At 58.0% G+C, this 25,091-nt stretch overlaps 1 protein-coding gene across 1 annotated transcript; it reads left to right on the top strand.

The window, feature by feature from the left end:
• The first annotated feature begins 1,336 nt into the window (after positions 1-1,336).
• FSCN1 (fascin actin-bundling protein 1) lies at positions 1,337-16,267 on the top strand. Its single transcript, XM_033193111.1, has 5 exons — positions 1,337-2,299; positions 12,876-13,032; positions 13,116-13,237; positions 13,487-13,654; positions 14,896-16,267. The coding sequence occupies exons 1-5, from the start codon at positions 1,468-1,470 to the stop codon at positions 15,096-15,098; spliced, it is 1,482 nt and encodes a 493-aa protein (XP_033049002.1). The 5' UTR covers positions 1,337-1,467; the 3' UTR covers positions 15,099-16,267.
• Positions 16,268-25,091: the final 8,824 nt, after the last annotated feature.

Consider the following 25,091-nt stretch of genomic DNA (forward strand, 5'->3'; position numbering starts at 1 on the left):
CAGGGGCATGCGGGTTCTGGGGCTCAAGGCCCTGCCGGTAAACCCATTTGAAGCAGGATGGCAAGAAGGTGATACCATCTTCCCCCTCTTCATTGAAAGCCCCTGGCTAGGATTGCCTGAGGCAGACACAGGCTCAGACCAGCCCCAGCAATCCCAGTTTATCAGCAAGCCGGGCCTAGGGCCGGGAGTTAGCTCAGTGCCCGGCCTGAGACCTTGTGGGCAGCCTGTGGTCATGCCGGCATTCCAGGGGCCTTTTGGCATGTGGGGAATGTCCAGGAAAACTCTTCAGCCTCAGTGAGGCTCAGAAAAGGGAAGTGTCCCTAGAGGGGGTGGGCGGGTGGGTGAGGGCGTGGGAGGTGGTGTCTGTAGGGAATGTCCCCTTTGGGGAGGAGAACTGACAGTTGGGGTTCTGAGGATGGGGGAGCTGTAGGCAGCACCATGTCCCTCCTGTGTGACCAACTCAGAGTCCCATGAAATTGGGGCTTGGGAGGGGAAGGGGCACTGGCTTGGGAACGAGAGACCTGGGCTGGCCTGGCTCACAGTCGCTGGACCTCTGTGATCTGGGGTCAAGAAACAAGAACACCAATTCCTGTCCTGCCCACTCACTGCCAGGTGGGACCTGAACCCTGGCATCGCCAGCATTGGGAATGTGGGCCACTGACTCAGCCACTATCCCGGAGACCCATTTGGGCCACCTGGGGTGGGTGCCTGGGCCACAGGGAGGGGTCTGGTGGCCTTCAGGGCAGTGGCTGTGGGGCTGAAGCCTCAAGGAACCGCATCTCTGCACAGGAGGGCCAGGCTGCAGGGCCTCGGAGACAACCTAGTTGGGTGTGCTGGGGTCTGTGGGTCCCAGGTCCTGGCCTCACCGGGTCCCCACCGCGCTGTCAGCTCCCAGCCTGCTTCCCTCGTCTGCCTCTCGGCTCCTGAAAGGCTCTGTGCTCCAAGGCCACCTCCTCCAGGCGGCCCTCGGACCCCCACCTCCGCTCAGTACCGATCTGCACCGTGGTCTCTGGCTCTCCATCGTGACCTCAAACCTGGCTCGTCCTTGCTCCTAGCGAGGCTTGGGGTCGGGGCGTCCGAGATGGGGGACATCCGAGGGGGTTAGGTGGCTGGCGCGGGGAGTCGGTGTTGGGAGGGGTTGTGTCCTTAGGCTGCGGCGCTGCGGGGTGGGGCGAGGACACCCGTAGGGTGAGAGCCCCGGCGGGGCAGCAGCGGGGGCCGCAGCGCCCAGTCCCTCGGCCCGGGGCCCCCACCCGCGCGGAGCCGGGGGCGGGGCAGGGGCGGGGCCTGGCGGCGCTGACGTCACCTCGCCTATAAAGCGGCTCCGGCGCCGCGGGTTCGGCTTTGTGGAGCGCTGCGACCGGTGCGCGCGGGTCGCGGCTGCCGAACAAAGGAGCAGGGGCGCCGCCGCGGGGACCCGCCACCCAACTCCCGGGGCCGCGCCGCGGCCTCCCGTCCACCGCCACCATGACCGCCAACGGCACAGCCGAGGCGGTGCAGATCCAGTTCGGCCTCATCAACTGCGGCAACAAGTACCTGACGGCCGAGGCGTTCGGGTTCAAGGTGAACGCGTCGGCCAGCAGCCTGAAGAAGAAGCAGATCTGGACGCTGGAGCAGCCCCCCGACGAGGCGGGCAGCGCGGCCGTGTGCCTGCGCAGCCACCTGGGCCGCTACCTGGCGGCAGACAAGGACGGCAACGTGACCTGCGAGCGCGAGGTGCCCGGTCCCGACTGCCGCTTCCTCATCGTGGCGCACGACGACGGCCGCTGGTCGCTGCAGTCCGAGGCGCACCGGCGCTACTTCGGCGGCACCGAGGACCGCCTGTCGTGCTTCGCGCAGACGGTGTCCCCCGCCGAGAAGTGGAGCGTGCACATCGCCATGCACCCGCAGGTCAACATCTACAGCGTCACCCGTAAGCGCTACGCGCACCTGAGCGCGCGGCCGGCCGACGAGATCGCCGTGGACCGCGACGTGCCCTGGGGCGTCGACTCGCTCATCACCCTCGCCTTCCAGGACCAGCGCTACAGCGTGCAGACCGCCGACCACCGCTTCCTGCGCCACGACGGGCGCTTGGTGGCGCGCCCCGAGCCGGCTACTGGCTACACGCTGGAGTTCCGCTCCGGCAAGGTGGCCTTCCGCGACTGCGAGGGTCGTTACCTGGCGCCGTCGGGGCCCAGCGGCACACTCAAGGCGGGCAAGGCCACCAAGGTGGGCAAGGACGAGCTCTTTGCCCTGGAGCAGAGCTGCGCCCAGGTCGTGCTGCAGGCGGCCAACGAGAGGAACGTGTCCACGCGCCAGGGTGAGTGGGGACGCTGCCCCCGCGTCTCCCGGTCCGTGCACAAAGCGCACCCCACCCGCGCCCCTCCAACCTCCCGCCCTTTCTCGCCCGCGGCGCCACTGCGGTCCGGAGCACTGCCCAGTGCGCCCCTGCTAGGCACGCGGGCTACCCCGCCCGGAAGGGGCGAGGGGTGGGGCTTTGCTCATCCTCGGGCACCGCTGCCCACCTCCCACCCCGGGCTGGGTCGTGGGCTCCCCTAGACTCCGCGGAGTCGCAACCGTACGTGCACCCTCCTGACCCCCCGGCCCAATCTCGACTCTCCCCACGCGCGCTGATCCCTCGGATAGGCGGCCCCAGCTCTTGGGGAGCGGGCGCCCGTCGCCCATTTCTTCATGCCCCTCCCCCCGCCGGCAGGCCTGAGGCTCGGGGGTCCGAGGCAAGGGTCGCCACTCGCAAGGGCGCGCCTCCACCCCCACCGGCAACCTTTCGCCGGCGAGATGGGGGAGGTTAGCCAGGCCTTTGATCCCGGCGGGGCGCGCCTCCACCTCCCCATCTGCCCGGCCTTCCTCCACCTCCTCCCGCTGCCGGGCGGGGTCGGCCTCCGCTGGTGGGGGGGCGCGCGGGGTGTCTGCCCTTCCCCCCCAGCCCCTCCTCCCGCGTCTGCCCCGCGCTCGAGGCCGCGGCCTTTGTGAGCAGGGGGGCGGGTCGCCTCGACTTGGTTCTCCGTCGCCCCCTTTGTCCTGCTCCATCTCTGCGGATGGGAAAACCAGATGCGGCGGGGCGGGGGAGGGGATAGGCTTTTGCGGGTCACCCCTGCAGAGAAGCCCCCCGCGCCGCCCCCGGGCCCAGAGCTCGGGTCCACAGGTTCCCCAGGAGGCGGTCTCCCTCCTCGCGCCGCGGCCCGGGAACGGCGTGGCGCGGATGGCCGCCCTCCAGGCACCCCGCCCTTCGCCGGCCGCACGCATCTCCGGGCCAGTGCGCTGAGCTCAGCTCTGCTGGTGACCGAGGGCGGCTTCAGCGCGAGCCAGGAGACCCCAGTCCAGCTCGCTCGGGAAGCCCCTACCCTCGGGTGAACCCATCCCTAGAGCGCTCGCCGGGAACAATTGACTGCAACTCGATCCGTCCCCTCCGGGGCCTCCTGCAGGCACGGCTATTTGCGACTGTGCGCCAGAAATGGGCGCCCCCTCTTTTCCTTCTTTCTCAGATTCTCCCCCAGGGGGTTTCTCTTCCTTTTGGCGTCCTCTTCCACTCTTGGCGGAGAAGCTGTTCCTTGCTTGCAGACAGAGGCCCCGCTGGAGGGAGGGGCCTGGGGGGATCTCTTTTTCCCTGGATAGGAAGTCGGACCCCAGGCCTTGGAGATGGCTGGACGGGAGCCCAGTTTGGATCCTCATCCCTCCTCTTGGAAGGAGCCCTCCTGACGGGCCCCCTCTTGGCTGTGGGCTCTGCAGAAGAGGGAAAGAGCCCCATGGCAGTAGGGGTGAGGGCGGAGGCCTGTTTGGGGTAATGGCCATTTTGTGCCTGAGGTTTGCTACCTTAAGCCCCAGAGAGGTGAAGCTGCTTGTCTTCAGTCACACAGCAAGTGACGCACAAGTAAGCAGCATGCAGAAGTGGGTGCATTTGGTTCCAGAAACCCCTTTTCCTATTTCCCACAGCTTAGGGCGGGCAGAGCTTCTCACCTGTTCAGCAGGCATTGAGCCCTACTGAGGGGAACTGCTGAGGCATGAGTGACCGAGTGGGGTTCCCATTCTCTTGGGGACATTACAAAGGGTCAAGGAAAAGGCAGCGGGTAGAGGGTATTAGATGGGTGAGTCCTTTCTGAGCAGGACATTTGAGCTGGCCTGACGGATGAATAGAAGAAGGTGGCAGGTATCAGGGGGGTGTGTGGACCAGCGTTGTAGGCAGTGGGTTTCGCCTGTGCAAAGGCGCTGCTATGGCAGGAAGGTACAGAGAAAGCCCAGTGTGGCTGGGAGGAAGCTTGTGAGGTTGGGGGACTCTCGATGGGTGCTTAGTGCAGGGCTATGGTCCTTGCCTTGGGGTTGCAGCCACAGCCTCCTGTGGGGAAGAAGTTGCAGAAGTAGGTGGCCTTGGCCCTGGGGGGCAGGAAGGAGCGGAGAACCTGAGGGTGTTTTTAGCGAGCCTGGGCAGATACTCCCCTCTCCTGAGAAGCTTGCTGGGGGTGTCTGGGGTGTGATTCAGGCTGATAGGGTGGGAGGAACCAGAAATTGCAGCCAGGAGAGGTGGTGGTGATAGCTCAGCCTGGAGTTTAAAGGGATGTGGAACTGGGGCGGGCCAGGGGGGACTTGGGGGCCGAGGCTGGGGCTCCTCTGGCCTCAGATCTTGGGGTCGTTATCTCGTTTCTATGTCAGCCAGCTCCTGGGGGGCTTTTGGGGAACTGGAGTCTGCAGGGGTGGGTGTGGGGGGCGTGTCTGCAGAGGCCATTTTGGACGGGCCTGCGTGGCAAGGGGGAGGTGTCTGCTTCCGACACACATGCTGGGGAACGCCAGCCAGGAAGGGGAGGATCCGGGCTTAGCTGGCAGGGGGATGTGAATCATCTCTGCAGGCCTGCACGGGCGGGCCCGGTGGGGGCAGGGTGTTCCCCTTTGAAAAACGCTGTGACTTGCTTTTCAGCCTCAGTTTCCCCATCTGTAAAGTGTGGATTCCAGGCCTCCTCAGGCTGGCCCAGAGCACCAGAGGCTGGGTCGGCTGAGTGAGTGCTCCTTTGTCTTCTCACCATGCCCTGGGCTCCTCCCTGCTCCCCAGGATCCACACCTGATCCACACCTACCCTGGCCTCACCACACTTCCTGTCTTCTCTCACATCTGTTCATGTCCTCTCCCGCTGACCTCCTTGCATCCGGGGCTCCATACCAGGGATAGGACCTGTCCTCCCTGCTGGCTTGGGACATGCCCTCTCCCAGCCACTCCGAGGATGGCTGACTGAGGAAGGGCTGGTCAAGCTGGGCGTTGCAGGATGTGTAAGAGTTCTCCCCATGAGGCAGGGCATTCTGAGCCCAGGGAATGGCTTGAATAAGGATGCAGAGGCATTTGAAATGGCCAGGTGGTTGCAGGAGTCGACTGGAAAGTGGAGTGGTGAGGTGAAGCCACGGAACATTCCAGGGCCCTTCTTCTAAATGAGATGGAGGGAGTGTCTGTTTTGAACAAACTAGGGGCCTCTGGGGACTGTTAAGGCCTGGGGGTGGTGATGGGGACTAGAGGGTGTGAGGCAACCAGGGGGTGCCCCTCTCAGCCACCATAGAGAGAATGGTTCAGAAGGCCAGGCACACTGGCTCTCACCTGTAATCCAAGCACTTTGGGAGGTCAAGGAGGGAGGATGGCTTCAGCCCAGGAGTTCAAGGCCAGCTTGGGCAACATGGCAAAACCCCTGTCTACAAAAAATACAAAAAATTAGCCAGGCATGGTGATGCACGCCTGTCATCCCAGCTACTTAGGAGGCCGAGATGGGAGGATTGCTTGAGCCTAGGAGTTTGAGGCTGCAGTGAGCCAAGATCATGCCACTGCACTCCAGCCTGGGCAACAGAGCAAGACCCTGTCTCAAAAAATTTTTTTTGGCCAGGTGCGGTGGCTTATGTCTGTAATCCCAGCACTTTGGGAGTCCGAGGCGGGCGGATCACCTGGAGGTCGGGAGTTTGAGACCAGCCTGACCAACATGGAGAAACCCCATCTCTATTAAAAATACAAAAATTAGCCGGGTGTGGTTGGCACATGCCTGTAATCCCAGCTACTCTGGAGGCTGAGGCAGGAGAATCGCTTGAACCCGGGAGGCGGAAGTTTTGGTCAGCTGAGATTGCACCATTGCACTCCAGCCTGGGCAATAAGAGTGAAACTCCATCTCAAAAAAAAAAAAACAAAAAAAAGGAAACTTTAGACCGGGTGCGGTGGCTCACGCCTGTAATCCCAGCTCTCAGGGAGGCAGAGGCGGGAGGATAGCTTGAGCCCAGGAGTTCGAGACCTGCCTGGGTAATACAGCGAGACCCCGTTCTCCACAAAAAGGAAAAAAAAAAAGGAAACTTTAAAATAAAATTTTTTTTTTTTTTTTTTTGATACAGAGTCTCGCTCTGTCGCCCGGGCTGAAGTGCAGTGGCCGGATCTCAGCTCACTGCAAGCTCCGCCTCCCGGGTTTACGCCATTCTCCTGCCTCAGCCTCCCGAGTAGCTGGGACTACAGGTGCCCACTCCGCCTGGCTAGTTTTTTGTATTTTTTTTAGTAGAGACGGGGTTTCACCAGGTTAGCCAGGATGGTCTCGATCTCCTGACCTCGTGATCCGCCCGTCTCGGCCTCCCAAAGTGCTGGGATTACAGGCTTGAGCCACCGCGCCCGGCCTAAAATAAAATAATTTTTTTAAAAAGTTAAAAAAAAAGGCCGGGCGCGGTGGCTCAAGCCTGTAATCCCAGCACTTTGGGAGGCTGAGACGGGCGGATCACGAGGTCAAGAGATCGAGACCATCCTGGCTAACACAGTGAAACCCCGTCTCTACTAAAAAATACAAAAAAACTAGCCGGGCGCGGTGGCGGGCGCCTGTAGTCCCAGCTACTCGGGAGGCTGAGGCAGGAGAATGGCGTAAACCCGGGAGGCGGAGCTTGCAGTGAGCTGAGATCCGGCCACTGCACTCCAGCCTGGGCGACAGAGCGAGATTCCGTCTCAAAAAAAAAAAAAAAAAAACCAAAAAACCCAGAGAGGATAACTCAAAGGCTGGAAACAGGGAAGCAGGGAAGGCCACCGTGAGGCCAGGACAGGCAGGGGCCTAGCTAGACCTCTCTGGAAGGAGGCGGGAGAGGTACCCGTGGGCCCGGCACAGGAGACTCTTAATCTCCTGGCTCCTGGGGGCTTCTGTGGGCCTGTAACTCAAGATTTCTGTGCCTCTGTTGATGAAAAGAAAAATCCTGAAGAAAACCCTGTTCCCATAGTAACACAGCTCTAATTAGAGACTCCAAGGCCAAGCAAGGGCCTTGGAGCCAGGAGGGGCCCTGCTGGACTGAGGGGATGACTCCCCTTTCCCCCATCCCTCCCTCTCCCTGCTGGGGTGGGACCTGATGTCTACTTGGCACCAGGATCCTAAATCCTTTCAACATCCTGGCAGAGTGAAGAGGCTGGGCCCTTTTGACAGGTGGGGAAACTGAGGAAGGGTGCAGGGAAGGCACTCACCCAAGGGTGCCTGGCCCCCCGCGGTGGGTGCCTCACTGGCTGGCCTAGGCCTTTGCATCAAACCAGTTCCAGGAGTGAACGCAACAGGCTGAAGGGGACTGAGTCGTGGTACAAACGGCGGCAGTTGTGTGGTTCTGGGCCAGGAATGGCTGGGAAGCTCCCTTCTCTGGCCTGGGGCATGAGGTTAGTGTAAATTTCATGGAGTTGCCAGGAAATTTAAGGCCTGTGTGCATTCACACGTGGCCCCGTGGCTGCCCCCAGTTAAGTCCAGCGCAGCCATCGGAAGTCTCATTGAGAAGGAGCCTCCCGGCTTCCTGCATTTGTTCCAGGTGGGCTGGTAAGCACCCTGCTTATTTGCAAGGCTGTTTGAGGATGTGCCCTGTAAACCCTAGGACAAGGCTGTGCGAATGTGGTTTCTGTTCCATTGTCTGACCCCCCCTTCTCCTTTTGCCCCTCTTTCTGGGGAACTTGGAGCCCCCGATGCCTTTTGTTTTTTTCTGCCACTGGGGTGGACCTAGCACCTGTCCCTCTGTCCTTTCTGCTGCTGGGGTTGGCGTGCAGGAGGCTGTCCTCTTACCTGGTCCCTAACTTCCCTCCGATCAGCGGACCCCCCCACGTGTTGGACAGGTGGTGCTCTGTGGCCCGCACAGGCCAGGGCCCACACAGTGGCTTTGAACAGAGCAGGGTGCAGCCCCTACCTGTAGACATGCAGGCCCTTCTGAGCAGAATGAGGGGGCGGTGAGGGCAGCTGTGAGGGTGTGGCTGGCCTGACAGCTCCCTGCAGCCCTGCGGCTTCTGTGCAGTGGGGGTGGGGCCTGCCAGACCTTTGCAGGGCCTCTTAGCTGGTGGAGGGCGGAGCGAGCAGAGGCCCCAGCCCTCGTGTTCCCTGGGGTGTGGCCTTAGGATGGTCCTGGCACCCTGGGGACCCAGCGCCTGCTCACCTCATCCTCCTCCCGTGCTTGGCTGGGGTGCGGTGGCCGAGCCAGCCGACCCAATGGAGTACCAGGCAGTGGACACTGTGGAGGAGATGGGCTATGGCCTTGAGGGGGCCCAGGGAACCTGGAGGGTGGGGCCCAAGGAGTTCTAAGAAGGGGCGGGGCCAGGGCGTGAGACCAGGGACCCATAGACAGGAGAGTGGGGCAGGGAGAGGGCGTGGCAAGAGGCCCACACACCTCCTATCCAGAGAGCCAGCCGGAGCCTTACTTTCTCTTGCCCTGTGACCTTAGGCAAGGACATGCCACCACCAGCCTCAGTCTCCCTCTTTGTGAAGTGGGATGCAGATCCCCGCCTGTGGTGCGGATGTGGGGATGCGTGGTTGGGTGAGGATACAGCAGGATGGGGAGGCCGGACATGGTGGCTTACCCCTGTAATCCCAGCACGCTGGGAGGCAAAGCGGGGCGTGGGGAATTGCTTGAATCCAGCAGTTTGAGCAACATAGCGAGACCACCCCTATCTCTACAGAATAATTTTAAAGTTAGCCAGGCATGGTGGTGAGTGCCTGTGGTCCCACCTACTGGGGAGGCTGAGGCAATAGGATCCCTTGACCAGGAGTTGGAGGCTGTAGAGAGCCGTGCTTGGGCCACTTGCACTCCAGCCTGGGCAACAGAGCAAGACCCTGTCTGAAAAAAAAAAAAGGAACTGAGGATGTGTCTTCTGGTGTGGGCTCCACCACCCCCAGCCTCCCTCTCCTGTGGGTGACGCCTGCCACCCACCGCTGGGGTCCCTGTGGCATAAAGGTGCCCAAACGAAGACAGTCTCCAGCTCTGAGCCAGGCAGCCATACAGAGCCCGGCAGACGCCTCTGCTGCTGCAGTTCTTAGAATCCAGAGCGCGTGGGGAATGTGAATTCATGCTGCTGGAGCCAAACATCCCACCTCCAGGTTTTAGCTGGAGGAATCCACGTGGATATGCAAAAGCAATGGGATTATAATGAATAGCAATTGTGGGCCGAGTGCGGTGGTTTACGCCTGTAATCCCAGCACTTTGGGAGGCCGAGGCGGGCAAATCACGAGGTCAGGAGATCAAGACCACCCTGGCTAACACGGTGTAACCCCGTCTCTACTAAAAATACAAAAATTAGCCAGATGTGGTGGCAAGCGCCTGTAGTCCCAGCTACTCGGGAGGCTGAGGCAGGAGAATGGCGTGAACCTGGGAGGCGGAGGTTGCAGTGAGCCGAGATCGTGCCACTGCACTCCAGCCTTGGGGACAGAGTGAGACCTCAGATCAAAAAAAAAAAAAAGAGGCCGGGCGCGGTGGCTCAAGCCTGTAATCCCAGCACTTTGGGAGGCCGAGACGGGCGGATCACGAGGTCAGGAGATCGAGACCATCCTGGCTAACACGGTGAAACCCCGTCTCTACTAAAATATACAAAAAATTAGCCGGGCGAGATGGCGGGCGCCTGTAGTCCCAGCTACTCGGGAGGCTGAGGCGAGAGAATGGCGTAAACCCGGGAGGCGGAGCTTGCAGTGAGCTGAGATCCGGCCACTGCACTCCAGCCTGGGCGACAGAGCGAGACTCCGTCTCAAAAAAAAAAAAAAAAAGAAAAAGAAAAAAAAGAATAGCAATTGTGTGGCCGGGTGCGGTGGCTCACACCTGTAATCCCAGCACTTTGGGAGGCTGAGGTGGGTGGATTACCTGAGGTCAGGAGTTTGAGACCAGCCTGGTCAACATAGTGAAATTCCATCCCTACTCAAAATACAAAAAAATTATCTGGGCATAGTGGCTGGCACCTGGAATCCCAGCTACTCAGGAGAGCTGAGGCAGGAGAATTTCTTGAAACCAGGAGGCAGAGGTTTCAGTGAGCCAAGATTGTGCCACTGCACTCCAGCCTGGGCGACAGAGTGAGACTCTTTCTCAAAAAAAAGAATAGCAGCTGCAGTATAATTTAGGGGAGCAAAACCTGAAAGCCACCTTAAGTGTCCCAGTGATAGAGATCCCTGGGGTCCTATTCTGAGACGGAGTCTTGCTATGTCACCCAGACTGGAGTGCAGTGGTGGATCTCAGCTCACTGCAGCCTCTGCCTCCTGGGTTCAAGCAATTCTGCCTCAGCCTCCTGAACAGCTGGGATTACAGGCGCCCGGCACCACACCCGACTAATTTTTTTTGTATTTTTAGTAGAGACGAGGTTTCACCCTGTTGGCCAGGCTGGTCTCAAACACCTGACCTCGTGATCCACCCGCCTTGGTGTCCCAAAGTGCTGGGATTACAAGGGTGAGCCACTGTGCCCAGCCAGTCCCATTCGACTTTTTAGGGACACAGAAACATGTAAATATGCCATATAGAAAACGGTATGCAAATCCAGAGACAGAGGACATCTGTGCATGTTTCTTTTTTCTTTTTTTTTGAGATAGAGTCTCGCTCTGTCGCCCAGGATGGAGTGCAGTGGCGCAATCTTAGCTCACTGCAACCTCCGCCTCCCAGGTTCAAGTGATTGTCCTGCCTCAGCCTTCCAAGCCACTGGCATTACAGGCGTGTGCCCCACCATGCCCAGCCGATTTTTCTATTTCTAGTAGAGACGGGGTTGCACCGTGTTGGCCAGGCTGGTCTAGAACTCCTGACCTCAGGTGATCCGCCTGCCTTAGCTGCCCAAAGTGCTGGGATTATAGGTGTGAGCTACCACGGCAGCCTGCATGTTCCGTATGTGTAAGAAAAAAACAGCTAGAAAATTGTATGTTTGGCCGGGCGCGGTGGCTCAAGCCTGTAATCCCAGCACTTTGGGAGGCCGAGACGGGTGGATCACGAGGTCAGGAGATCAAGACCATCCTGGCTAACACCGTGAAACCCCGTCTCTACTAAAAAATACAAAAAACTAGCCGGGCGAGGTGGCAGACGCCTGTAGTCCCAGCTACTCGGGAGGCTGAGGCAGGAGAATGGCGTAAACCCGGGAGGCGGAGCTTGCAGTGAGCTGAGATCTGGTCACTGCACTCCAGCCTGGGCGGTAGAGCGAGACTCCGTCTCAAAAAAAAAAAAAAAAAAAAAAAAGAAAATTGTATATTCACTGGCCGGGCACGTGGTGGCTCGTGCCTGTAATCAGCACTTTGGGAGGCTGAGTTAGGAGGATCATGGGAGGCCAGGAGTTCAAGACCACCCTGGGCAACATAGCCAGATCCTGTCTCTACCAAATAGAAAAAAAATTAGCTTGATGTGGTGGTGTGTGCCTGTAGTCTCAGCTATTTGGGAGGCTGAGGTGAGATGATCATTGAGCCCAGGTAGTCAAGGCTGCAGTGAGCTACGATTGTGCCACTGCACTCCAACCTGGGCAACAGAGCAAGACCCGGTCTCAAAAAGAAAGGCATATTTGCCAACACAGGGGTGTTCTGCAGTGCAGTGGGAAGGGGATATGTCGGACTTCATAGTTTCCTTTTTCCTGTTTGTTTTAGAGACAATTGTTTGTTTGTTTGTTTGTTTTTAGAAGTAGGGTATTGCTAAGTTGCCCAGGCTGGTCTTGAACTCCTGGTCTCAAATGATCCTCCTGACTTGGCCTCCCAAAGTGCTGGGATTGCAGGCATGAGCCACTGCACCTGGCCCTTTTATGAGTTTTCTAAAGGAAAGGAACATGTACCATTATGTCTTATTCTTTTAACTGTTACATAGAAGCAGGAACAATAGCATGAACCCCCAGACACGGCCCCCCCAGATGCGCTGTTCTGCTGGGCTGCAGCCCATTTTCCTTTTCTATACCAGTTTTGGTTGTATTTAAAGCAAATCCCTGACATCAGGGCATTTCATCCCAAAATACTTCCATCTGTGTTTCTAAAAAAATAAGGCCATTTTCTTATGTAACCACAACGTGATCAACAGTAATCAATCTTTCACATCTAATTCTGGGCTGCATTAAAGACCCTCCTGGTTGGCCCAAGAATGTCTTTCCTGCAGTTGATTCTTGATGCTTTTTGTTTTTTTGAGACAGGGTCTCATTCTGTCGCCCAGGCTGGAGTGCAGTGGTGCAATCACGGCTCACTGCAGCCTCAACCTCCTGCCTCAGCGATCCTCCTGCTTCAGCCTCCCAAGTAGCTGGGACCACAGGTGTGCACCACCACTCCCAGCTAATTAAAACAAATAATTTGTAGAGACGGGGGTCTTGCTCTGTTGCCCAGGCTGGTCTCGAACTCGTAGACTCAAGCAATCCTCCTGCCTTGGCCTCCCAAAGTGTTGAGATCATAGGCATGAGCCTCTGTCCCTGGCTCCTATTATTTCTCTAACTGGGGAAAGTCACGTGGGAACAGATGTAGCTGGCCTTGGCCTCTGACCGGCCCTGCCTCCATTCCTGCGTGCTCTCTGCTGCCTCTGATGTGTGCTACTGTGGGGTCTTGGCTGCCTGCCCCACCCGCCCCGTGGTGTTCCCTTGTGTGTGTAGTTCTGTGAGTTCAGGCCTGTGGTCAGCCAGAACTAGGGGGCGTGGGGCCCCTGTACCAGCCCGAGGCCTCTTCTCTGCAGGTATGGACCTGTCTGCCAATCAGGATGAGGAGACCGACCAGGAGACCTTCCAGCTGGAGATTGACCGCGACACCAAAAAGTGTGCCTTCCGTACCCACACGGGCAAGTACTGGACGCTGACAGCCACCGGGGGCGTGCAGTCCACCGCCTCCACCAAGTGAGTGCCCTGCTCCCACCTGTCACCACCCCCCACCACCTTGCCTGGGCTACCCCGCCTGACCCTATCCTGCCATCCCCCAGGAATGCCAGCTGCTACTTCGACATCGAGTGGCGTGAACGGCGCATCACACTGCGGGCATCCAATGGCAAGTTTGTGACCTCCAAGAAGAATGGGCAGCTGGCCGCCTCGGTGGAGACAGCAGGTACCGCCAAAGCCCCAGTTCCCTGGAGCCGTCCTGGAGTCCTGGAGGGTCTGGCCGTGCCATGGTCACTTGGTAGCCCCAGCCAAGGCCTGCTCTGTGCTGGGCATCCCCCTGGACTGGCCCCGCAACTGTCCTACCCTGGGGCCGACTGCTGTGTGACCCCAGCTCCTGGCCCTCCCTCTCTTGTCACTCCAGCCCCCACCCCACCCCCTGCCAGGAGGCACACTGACTCCCCTCTTTCTGGGACAGGGGACTCAGAGCTCTTCCTCATGAAGCTCATCAACCGCCCCATCATCGTGTTCCGCGGGGAGCACGGCTTCATCGGCTGCCGCAAGGTCACGGGCACCCTGGACGCCAACCGCTCCAGCTATGACGTCTTCCAGCTGGAGTTCAACGATGGCGCCTACAACATCAAAGGCAGGTTCTCCTGCAGGCAGCTGTTGGGCAGGGAACCCCTCGGTGGGGGCTGGGGTCAGAGCTGCGGGGAGCGCCCTCTACACCCACACTTGACCCTGGCTTGGCTCAGGGCCATTCCGGGCCCTAAGGGGACAGGTGTCCAATGGCCACTAGGGACTCGGGGACGCAAGCAGCCCCTTTCCCTCTTGTCTGTATGGTCGCGGGGACTTAGCTTGCCCACCTGACAGAGGGGTGGTGGTGGGGAGAGCAAGGAGGGGGAGCAGAGCAGGGAGTGGGAGGACAGCGGGTGTGGGGTAGGGAGAGCAGGGAGGTTCTGGAAAGGGTGTGCAGGGGAGGATGCTCCTCTGTTATGGGACTGGAGCCCCCTCCCGGGAGGACCCCCAATAACCCAGAGGTGCCTGTTAGGATTCAGAACATGGTTTTTTTGTTTGTTTGTTTTTTTGAGACTCACTCCCTCACCCAGGCTGGAGTGCAGTCGTGCGATCTTGGCTCACTGCAACCTCTGCCTCCTTGGGTTCAAGTGATTCTCCTGCCTCAGCCTCCCGAGTAGCTGGGATTACAGGTGCGCGCCACCACACCCGGCTAATTTTTATATTTTTAAAATTTATTATTTATTTATTTGTTTTGAGACAGAGTGTTGCTCTGTCACCCAGGATGGGGTGCAGTGGTGTGATGTTGGCTCTCTGCAACCTCCGCCTCCTGGGTTCAAGTGATTCTTCTGCCTCAGCCTCCCGAGTAGCTGCGACTATGCATGGGAGCCACCATGCCCAGCTAATTTTCGTGTTTTTAGTAGAGACGGGTTTCACCGTGTTGGCCAGGCTGGTCTTGAATTTATGGCCTCAAGTGATCTGCCCACCTCAGCCTCCCACAGTACTGGGATTACAGGTGTGCACCACCACACCCGGCTAATTTTTGTATTTTTAGTAGAGACGGAGTTTCACCATATTGGCTAGGCTGGTCTCAAACTCCTGACCTCAAGTGATCCGCCCGCCTCAGCCTCCCAAAGTGCTGGGATTACAGTCGTGAGCCACCGTGGCCGGGCAGAACACGTTCTAGGACCCTCGTTCATGTGTCCATCATGGGCAGGAGGACGTGGGGGCCATAGGGACCCTGGCTCATTCCGGAGCTGGGACTGCAGGGTGGGGCGTCACCCTTGGGAACACCCGTGCCCATACTCCGCTGTCCAGGGTGGGGGTGGGGAGCCGGGCTTTGGGCACGGCTTGATAGAGACCCCTCCCCAGACTCCACAGGCAAATACTGGACGGTGGGTAGTGACTCCGCGGTCACCAGCAGCGGCGACGCTCCTGTGGACTTCTTCTTCGAGTTCTGCGACTACAACAAGGTGGCCATCAAGGTGGGCGGGCGCTACCTGAAGGGCGACCATGCAGGGGTCCTGAAGGCCTCGGCAGAGACCGTGGACCCCGCCTCGCTCTGGGAGTACTAGGGCCTGCCCGCCCTTCCCCGCCCCTGCCCACGAGGCGGCTCCTCCCAACCCTCCCTGCTAACCCCTTCTCCTCCAGGTGGGCTCCGGGGCGGGAGGCAAACCCCCTTGCCTTTCAAACTGGAAACCCCAGAGAAAACGGTGCCCCCACCTGTCACCCCTATGGACTCCCCACTCTCCCCTCCGCCCGGGTTCCCTACTCCCCTCGGGTCAGCAGCTGCGGCCTGGCCCTGGGAGGCATTTCAGATGCCTCTGCCGTCTTGTCCGCCACAGGGCGTCTGGCACCTCTTTCTTCTGACCTCAGACGGCTCTGAGCCTTATTTCTCTGGAAGCGGCTAAAGGGTGGTTGGGAGCTGGGAGCCCTGGGCGTGTAGTTTAACTGGAATCTCCTTCCCCTCCCGGCCACCTCCTCCCAACCCCCTAGGAGCTGGGCACGCGTCCCAAGCCTGTCAGTGGCTCTCCCTGATGCACTGTCGTGAAACCCCTGCTTGGGAAGGGAAGCCGTCTGGTGGGCTAGGACTGACCTTTGGTGTTTTTTTGGGTGGTGGCTGGAAACAGCCCCTCTCCCACGTGGCAGAGGCTCAGCCTGGCTCCCTGCCCCAGAGTGGCAGGGCGTGACGGCCACAGGGTCTGCCCGCTGCACGTTCTGCCAGGGTGGTGGAGGGGGAGGGTAGTGGTGTGGGGGCCGTCTTCCTCCTGTCTCTTTCCTTTCACCCTAGCCTGACTGGAAGCAGAAAATGACCAAATCAGTATTTTTTTTAATGAAATATTATTGCTGGAGGCGTCCCAGGCAAGCCTGGCTGTAGTAGTGAGTGATCTGGGGGGGGTCTCAGCGCCCTCCCCAGGGGGTGCATCTCAGCCCCCTCTCTCCGTCCTTCCTGTCCAGCCCCAGCCTCAGGCATGGGCTGTGGACGCCTGGGCCAGAGCCCCCGCTGTGATAGGTGCTCCCTGGGCCTCCTGGGTGGATGAAGCCAGGTGTCGCCCCCTCTGGGAGCCCTGGGGTGAGTCGCCGGGGCCCCCCTGCTGCCAGCCTCCCCACTCCCGACATGCATCTCACTCTGGGTGTCTTGGTCTTTTATTTTTTGTAAGTGTCATTTGTATAACTCTAAACGCCCATGATAGTAGCTTCAAACTGGAAATAGCGAAATAAAATAACTCAGTCTGCAACCCCAGGCTGGCCTGTGTGTGTCTTGGGGCTGAGGTGGGTGGGAGGGCTGGCGGGACAGGTAGGCGCCCTGGCTCCCCAGCTCAGTGCTGGGAGGGTGCGGTTGGAGGGAGGCCGTGGCCACAGTGGGTGCTCCGGAGGTTGTGGGCCCAGTACACTTCCTTAAGCAGGGGATGGGACGCTGGGAGGGGGTGGACTGTGGCCCACGGGACCCCCAGAGCCACTAGGAGCAGTTCTGTGCGGAGAAGTGGCTGTGGCTCCTGGTAGGCCACATCCACCATGCGGGGGGCGGGAGGGGCTCAGGGGTCTCTGGGGGCTGCACACTGAATGTTTAGAAGATGCAGCCCAGGGAATACTCAAACCAAGAGACCCCGCGTTATCCTCTAGTTGACATGTGCCCCTCGACTAGGGGACGTGGTGGTAGGGGCAGCTCCGCCCCACACTGCAAGGATCTGGGCCTACTGTGTCCCCAGACACAGCAGGCTGGGGTGCCCCTGGGGCTGGGAGATGCTGCCCGGGCCCCTTGGGGGATGACCGTGGTAAGATGGACCGGGCCCGAACGTGCAGACCCTGGGCCTGGGCCAGTGCCTACGCTGGAACCAGCAGCCCTGGGGATATCTGGCAGATCAGAGGCTGAGGACTGTTTCCAGACTTTCCCAAGGCCACAGTCAGGGGCGACCTAGGTTCTGAGCCTCCCTTTGCATCCTAGGCTTCAGGGGCTGGGCAGGGGCTTGTGGACCACGTGCAACCTCATTCACTCTCAGGTGCCCTTAGGGGTAGCAGCTGCGCGGAGACAGGGGAGCAGCAGCAAGGCGAGCCGCAGCAAGACGCAGCCTGGAGCGGTGGGACTGGGCGCCCAGTCCTGCGCTGGGAAGGCGGTGATGGCGACGCAATTTGGGACACGGGGGGCGTTCCAGGGGCAGCCAGGGTGCTGCAGGCCGGACCCCCCTGTTCCTCTGCGCCCCCAACCACCGGCAGCAGAGGAAGCGATGATTGGCTGCTGATGACGCAACTGGGAGGGCTGCGCTATGATAGGTGGTCCCTGGTGGTGGTGGTGGGGCGGCAGTCTTGAGATTGGCAAGGGCAGGTGGCTGCCGCAGAGGGAAGTCGGGGTCCCCTCAGAGAGGTTCCGGGTGCCACCCCCTCCCCTCGCCCATGAAAGCCAGGCTGGGAGCCAGAAAAATCTCAATGACGTGGAAGGGACAGATTAATCCTCCGGAACCAAACTCTTTGAAACCTGGGGAGGAGGGTGGGGGGCTCTGGGGAGGGGGAGGGGGGATTCCGGCTCATTTCTGCCCAAGGAACTGACCTAGAATGACCCTAAGGTCCCCGGAGCCGGAGCCGAGGCTCCGGCTGATTCCGAATTCCATTCATTCTGCAAAATTTGGCGCCTACCACATGGCGGAGATTTCCGAGGCTGCCGCCAATGAACAGCATAGTGCGATGGGGGAGATTGGAAGGGCCATTCACGAGATCTCTAGGGAGGAGTCGGTAGGAGCTGCCCAGCTGAAAGAGACGGGAATAACAGGGGGTGAGGGACCTGCCCAGGCCCTGCCCTCTGGGGGGAAGCCAGGCCAGGGGCCGCGGGCATCTCTGGGGTCCCAGGTGAGATGTGGGTCGAGGGAGCCAGGTCACGGTTCTCCAGACCCGCGTGGAGACCACGAGCATCTTCCGGATTTGCGGGCACCGCGGGGACCGGCAGACTCTGGGGCACTCGGGCTCCCCACCTCCTGACTTATTCACACCTTCAGGTCCCTCCTGTCAGGACAGGTTCTGGAGCTCCCCGGGGCAGGGAGCCAGGGCAGTAGGTGCAGTTTCCGCTCCTGCCTGAGTCACCTTCGCTGTCTCAGCGATTGTTCATTCACAAGGGCACGGCCCATCACACGCACTCACACACTTGTGAACTTGCACGCACGCAGGCGTGTGCACACACACATATGAACCTGTGCAAAAGCCCCATACACAGGTAGGTACACGTGCATGTAGGCGTGCACACAGACACTCAGATGCAGGCTGACCAGCTCCCAGGAATCTGTCTCCAGCCTATAGGGATTCAGCACTCAGGATACCAGCCTCTGTCCCATGCACCCCCATTCCTGGCAGTTCTCCTAGCTGGGTCGGGGGCCACCAGGGACCCCACACCCTGAGGTGGCTCCTCCACTAAGCCTGCCATGGGGTTGGGGGTGAAAGAGTCCCAACTCCCATTGCTCAGAAGGGGACACTGAGGCTTGAGAGTCCCCAGTGAGTCAAGGCAAGTGCAGCCAGGGCTCCGAGATCCTTGTTGGGGTTCACTGTGATCACCAAAGATCACAACTTAAGGGAAAACATTCAATTAAACTTGTTAGAGCAAAGAAAGGAGAGACTGGGCTGGGCGCAGTGGCTAACGCCTATAGTTCCAGCTACTCAGGAAGCCCAGGAGGGAGGATTGCTTGAGCCCAGGAGGCTGAGGCTGCAGTGAGCTATGATGGTACCATTCACTGCACTCCAGCCTGGGTGACAAAGAAAGAACCGGTTAAAAAAAAAAAAAGGGAAAAGAGGCCGGGTACAGTGGTTCACACCTGTAATCTACTAAAAATAGAAAAATTAGCCAGGCGTGGTGGCAGGTGCCTGTAATCTCAGCTACTTGGGAGGCTGGGGCAGGAGAATCGCTTGAACCCAGGAGGCGGAGGTTGCATGAGCCGAGATTACACCACTGCACTCCAGCCTGGGCCACAGAGACTCTGTTTCCAAAAGAAAATAAAAGAAAAAAGAAAGAAGAGACTGAGGCCGGGCGCGGTGGCTCAAGCCTGTAATCCTAGCACTTTGGGAGCCCGAGACGGGCGGATCACGAGGTCAGGAGATCGAGACCATCCTGGCTAACACGGTGAAACCCCGTCTCTACTAAAAAATACAAAAAACTAGCCAGGCGAGGTGGCGGGTGCCTATAGTCCCAGCTACTCGGGAGGCTGAGGCAGGAGAATGGCGTGAACCCGGAAGGCGGAGCTTGCAGTGAGCTGAGATCCGGCCACTGCACTGCAGCCTGGGCCACAGAGCGAGACTCTGTCTCAAAAAAAAAAAAAAAAAAAAAAAAAAGAAAGAAAGAAAGAAGAGACTGAGCTACATTGCCCAGTCCAGGCATGTGGGCGGTCTGGGTCTGGGGGACAGTGGGGTGTGCTCTGTGTCTTAGGACCCCAGCCCTGGGTGCCCCCACTGCTGTCTGCTGGGACCCTGAGTCCTGCTGGGGGCTGTGGAGCTGTCACCAGCCCCAGGAGGACTCGGGCAAGTCCCTCTGGTGGGCGAGGCCTCTGAGCTTCCCAGAGTGTCTCCATGGACACCCCCTGCAGACCTCCTGCCCCAGCTCAGCCTCTTCCAATTCATTATCGAGGGTGGGGGAGGGGACAGGAAGCCCCAGACCCAGCTGGGCCCATTTCCTCCAGGGCCACAGTGGCCTCTCCCAGAGTCACCGGGATGGGCACTGACCTCACTTTTTTTTTTTTTTTTTTTTTTTTTTGAGACGGAGTCTCACTCTGTCGCTTTTTTTTTTCTGAGACGGTGCTGTGGCGCGATCTCAGCTCACTGCAATCTCCACCTCCCAGGTTCAAGCAATTCTCCTGCCTCAGCCTCCTGAGTAGCTGGGACTACAGGCGCCCGCCACCACACCCAGCTAATTTTGTGTTTTTTAGTAGAGATGGGGCGTCACCATATTGGCCTCCCAAAGTGCTGGGATTACAGGTGTGAGCCACTGTGCCTGGCCCTGACCTCGCCTTTTTTTTTTTTTTTTTTGAGACAGAGTCTTGCTCTGCCGCCCAGGCTGGAGTGCAGTGGCCGGATCTCAGCTCACTGCAAGCTCCGCCTCCCGGGTTTACGCCATTCTCCTGCCTCAGCCTCCCGAGTAGCTGGGACTACAGGCGCCCACCTCGTCGCCCGGCTAGTTTTTGGTATTTTTTTTTTTTTTTTTTTTTGTTGAGACGGAGTTTCGCTCTGTCGCCCAGGCTGGAGTGCAGTGGCCGGATATCAGCTCACTGCAAGCTCCGCCTCCGGGTTTACGCCATTCTCCTGCCTCAGCCTCCCGAGTAGCTGGGACTACAGGCGCCCGCCACCTCGCCCGGCTAGTTTTCTGTATTTTTTTTAGTAGAGACGGGGTTTCACCGTGTTAGCCAGGGTGGTCTTGATCTCCTGACCTCGTGATCCGCCCGTCTCGGCCTCCCAAAGTGCTGGGATTACAGGCTTGAGCCACCGCGCCCGGCCAGTTTTTGGTATTTTTTAAGTAGAGACAGGGTTTCACCGTATTAGCCAGGATGGTCTCGATCACCTGACCTCGTGATCCGCCCGTCTCGGCCTCCCAAAGTGCTGGGATTACAGGCTTGAGCCACCGTGCCCGGCCGACCTCGCCTTTTTTAAAAAGTCAAATACTTGGTGCTTAGAATCCCAGCACTTTGGGAGGCTGAGGCAGGAGAATTGCTTGAGCTCAGGAGTTTGAGACCAGTCTGGGCAACATGGTGAGACTCCTGGCTCTGTAAAAACTACAAAAATTAGTCAGGCATGGTGGTGCGTGTCTGTAGTCCCAGCTGCCCAGGAGGCTGAGGTGGGAGGATGGCTTGAGCCTGGAAGGTTGAGGCTGCAGTGAGCTGTGATTCCACCACTGCACTCCAGCCTGGGCCGTAGGGCGAGACGCTCTCTGAAAAATAAATAAAATAAAATAAAATAAAAAGTCTAACACTTTTCTTTCAAACGATGGCTTTTGGGGCTCTTCAGGTGCGTGAAGATGGAAAGGGGTCCCGGCAGTGCCCGTCTGGGCTCCTTGGGGACCCCGGCTTTCCTGGAGACTCTTGAGCAATGAGCGGCTGGTTGCCTGACCTCCCTGAGTGGGCTGTGGGCACTCAAGGTTGTCTGGATGGGGGAGGGGCTCTGAGACCCTTGAGGGCCGCAGAGGGAGAAGGGAACAGATGGGGTCTCCCAGACAGTGAGGCCTGGAGGGGTGGGGCAGGGCGAGCATTTGGCATAAAACCCAAGCGCCTTAACGGGGCTGTAGCTTAAACGGGGGGGAGGGGCCTCTGTGATGTGCAAATAATTAACACAAAAGCCTTCACCGTGCTCCCCTCCTCATCCCAGGACCCAGGTCTGACCCTCAGGAGGGGAGGAGGTGAGCAAGGGGGAAACCCACCTTCCAGGGACCCCCAGCTAGTGCCAGGCACCAGGCAAGTGCTCTAAAAGGCTTTACTAATATTATTGTTATTTGAAGAAACTAAGCTAATAAATAGGGTATAAAATCAAAGGGTACCCACAGATATAAACAAAAATCCACAGCTGCCCCGGCCCCAGCCCTCTTTCCTTTGGAGGTAACTGTGTTAATGGTTTTTTACACCCCTCTGGACATTTTTTTTTTTTTTTTGGGACGGAGTCTCGCTCTGTCGCCCAGGCAGTGCAGTGGTGCGATCTCAGCTCACTGCAACTTCTGCCTCCCTGGTTCAGACGATTCTCCTGCCTCAACCTCCTCAGTAGCTGGGACTACAGGAGCGCACCACTGTGCCTGGCTGATTTTTTGTATCTTTAGTAGAGGTGTTATCCATGTTATCACCATGTTATCCAGGATGGTCTCAATCTCCTGACCTTGTGATCCCCCTACCTCGGCCTCCCAAAGTGCTGGGATTACAGGCATGAGCCACCGCGCCTGGCCAAAATTTTATTTTATTTTATTTTATTTTTGAGGCGGAGTCTCCCTCTGTCACCCAGGCTGCTGGAGTGCAGTGGTGTGATCTCGGCTTACTGCAAGCTCCGCCTCCCAGGTTCATGCCGTTTGCCTGCCTCAGCCTCCTGAGTAGCTGGGACCACAGGCGCCCTCGGCTAATTTTTTGTATTTGTCTTTTTTCAGTAGAGACGGGGTTTCACCGTGTTAGCCAGGATGGTCTTGACTTCATGACCTTGTGATCCACCCACCTCAGCCTCCCAGAGTGATGGGATTACAGGCGTGAACCACTGAGCCTGGCCAAAATTGTTTTTAAATAGAGATGGCGTCAGGCTGGGCATGGTGGCTAACACCTCTAACTCCAGCACTTTGGAAAGCCGAGGTGGGCAGATCACCTGAGATCAGGAGTTCGAGACCAGCCTGGCAAACACAGTGAAATCCCGTCGCTACTAAAAATAATAAAATTAGGCAGGCATGGTGGTGCATGCCTGTAATCCCAGCTACTTGGAAGGCTGAGGCAGGAGAATCGCTTGCACCCAGGAGGCAGAGGCTGCAGTGAGCCAAGATTGCACCATTGCACTCCAGCCTGGGCAACAAGAAGGAAATTGTCTAAACAAACAAACAAACAAACAAAAATATATATATAGAGAGAGAGAGACAGGGTCTTGTTATGTTGCCCAGGCTGGTCTTGAACTTCTGGGCTCAAGCGATCCTCCTCCTGCCTTGGCCTCCCAAAGTGGGTGGTGGGATTACAGATGTGAGCCACTGTGCCTAGCCCTTCCAGAATTATTTTATTTTATTTTATTTGTTTGAGATGGAGTCTTGCTGTGTTGCCCAGGCTGGAGTACAGTGGCACGATCTTGGCTCACTGCAAGCTCCGCCTCCCAGGTTCACACCATTCTCCTTCCTCAGCCTCCCGAGTAGCTGGGACTACAGGTGCCTGCCACCACGCCTGGCTAATATATATATATATTTTTTTTACTAGAGACTGGGTTTCACTGTGTTAGCCAGGATAGTCTTGATCTCCTGACCTCGTGATCCTCCCGCCTCAGCCTCCCAAAGTGCTGGGATTACAGGCATGAGCCACCGCACCCGGCCCTTTTTTTTTTTTTCAGACTTCTAAGGAAAGCAATGCTAAGAAAATATATATATATATATATATATATGTGTGTGTATATATATATATATGTGTGTGTGTATATATATATATATATATGTGTATATATATATATATATATTTTTTTGAGACGGAGTCTCAGTCTGTCACCCAGGCTGGAGTGCAGTGGCCGGATCTCAGCTCACTGCAAGCTCCGCCTCCCGGGTTCACGCCATTCTCCTGCCTCAACCTCCTGAGTAGTTGGGACTACAGGTGCCCGCCACCTCGCCCGGCTAGTTTTTTTTGTATTTTTTTAGTAGAGACAGGGTTTCACCATGTTAGCCAGGATGGTCTCGATCTCCTGACCTCGTGATCCGCCCGTGTCGGCCTCCCAAAGTGCTGGGATTACAGGCTTGAGTCACCGCGCCCGGCCAGAAAATATATTTTTAATAAATTATTTGGCCAGGCACGCTGGCTCACGCCTGTAATCCCAACACTTTGGGAGGCTGAGGCGGATCACTTGAGGCCAGGAGTTTGAGATCAGCCTGGCTAACATAGTGAAACCCCGTCTCTACTAAAAATACAAAAAATTAGCCAGGCATGGCGGCATGCGCCTGTAATCCCAGCTACTTGGGAGGCTGAGGCAGGAGAATCCCTTGAACTGGGGAGGCAGAGGTTTCAGTGAGCCAAGATTGAGCCACTGCACTCCAGTGTGGGTGACACACTGAAACTGTGTCTCAAAACAAAAGTTTTGTTTGTTTTTGGACATGGGGTCTTGCTCTGTCCCCCAGGCTGCAGTACAATGGGGCAATCTCAATCTTGGCTCACTGCAACCTCAAACTCCTTGGCTCAAGTGATCCTCCTGCCTCAGCCCCTGGAGTAATGGGGACTACAGGTGCATGTCACAACACCTGGCTAATTTTTAATTTTTTTGTGTAGACAGGGTCTCGATACGTTGCCCAGGCTGTTCTCCACCACCTTCTGGGCTTGGAGATCTTCCTACCTCAGCCTCCCAAAATGCAGGGATTACAGGTGTGAGTCACCATGCCCGACCCTGAGGGAGACCTTCATGTTTATTTCTCACATTTCTTCTCGAACAAACATTTCCAGAGCATCCCAGACTCTGAACTGTGGCTGGGGACTGCAGCACAGAGTCAAATGTGCTTCCGGTCTTTCCCGGAGTCAGGCACTCTGGGAAACATGCCACAAGCAGGGAATTAACCCTAGATGGTCAGTCCCTCCAATGAGGAAAAGAGGCCGAGGGACTGCGCATGCCTCAGAGCCAGATGTGACAGAACCGGTGGGTTGCAGGGGCACTGAGCGCCTGGTGCTTCCTGCTGTCCCCTCCAGCTCTGGCAGTCCTCCCCATCGGAAAGGAAGAGTCAGTTGTCTGTGGGATGTGCCAGTGTCCCCGGTTCTGAGGCTGGGCGGGCTGCGGAGCCCCAGACATGACTTGCTACCCACTACGGAGCCTCCTGGACTTAGTTCCAGGCTCTGCCCGATCCTCTGAGGGCGCGGCTTCGAAGCCCTGCTTGGGCCTAAGGCCATCCCAGGGCAGTGACTGAGGGTAGACTGAGATGTCCCTTGGGCATCAGTCTTAGGGTGCCTGGGCTGGGGGGCTTCAGCTCAGGCCCCCCAGTGCCCGTCCTTTGGGTGAGCAGGTTTCCGCAGCACCGCCCCTTTCTGACCTTACACCCCTGTGCGTCCTCACTGGGGCTCTGGGAAGGTGAAAGTCACACTAAGGACTGTGCCTGTGGTGGCCAGGGCACCCCACCGGCAGCACACCTCAGAGGCCTCATCCTAGGCTCTGCTCGCTTATTTTTTCTCCCCCACCACCTTTTTTTTTTTTTTCTTCAAGACAGAGTCTTGCTTTGTTGCCCAGGCTGGAGTGCAGTGGCATGATCTCGGCTCACTGCAACCTCCTCCTCCCGAGTTTAAGCAATTCTCCTGCCTCAGCCTCCTGAGTAGCTGGCATTACAGGCGCCCACCACCACGCCCGGCTGATTTTTGTAGTTTTAGTAAAGGTTTCACCATGTTGGCCAGGCTGGTCTCAAACTCCTGATCTCGTGC

The sequence above is a fragment of the Trachypithecus francoisi genome, unplaced genomic scaffold (genome assembly GCF_009764315.1).
Source record: "Trachypithecus francoisi isolate TF-2019V2 unplaced genomic scaffold, Tfra_2.0 Lachesis_group4, whole genome shotgun sequence".
Taxonomy (NCBI): domain Eukaryota; kingdom Metazoa; phylum Chordata; class Mammalia; order Primates; family Cercopithecidae; genus Trachypithecus; species Trachypithecus francoisi.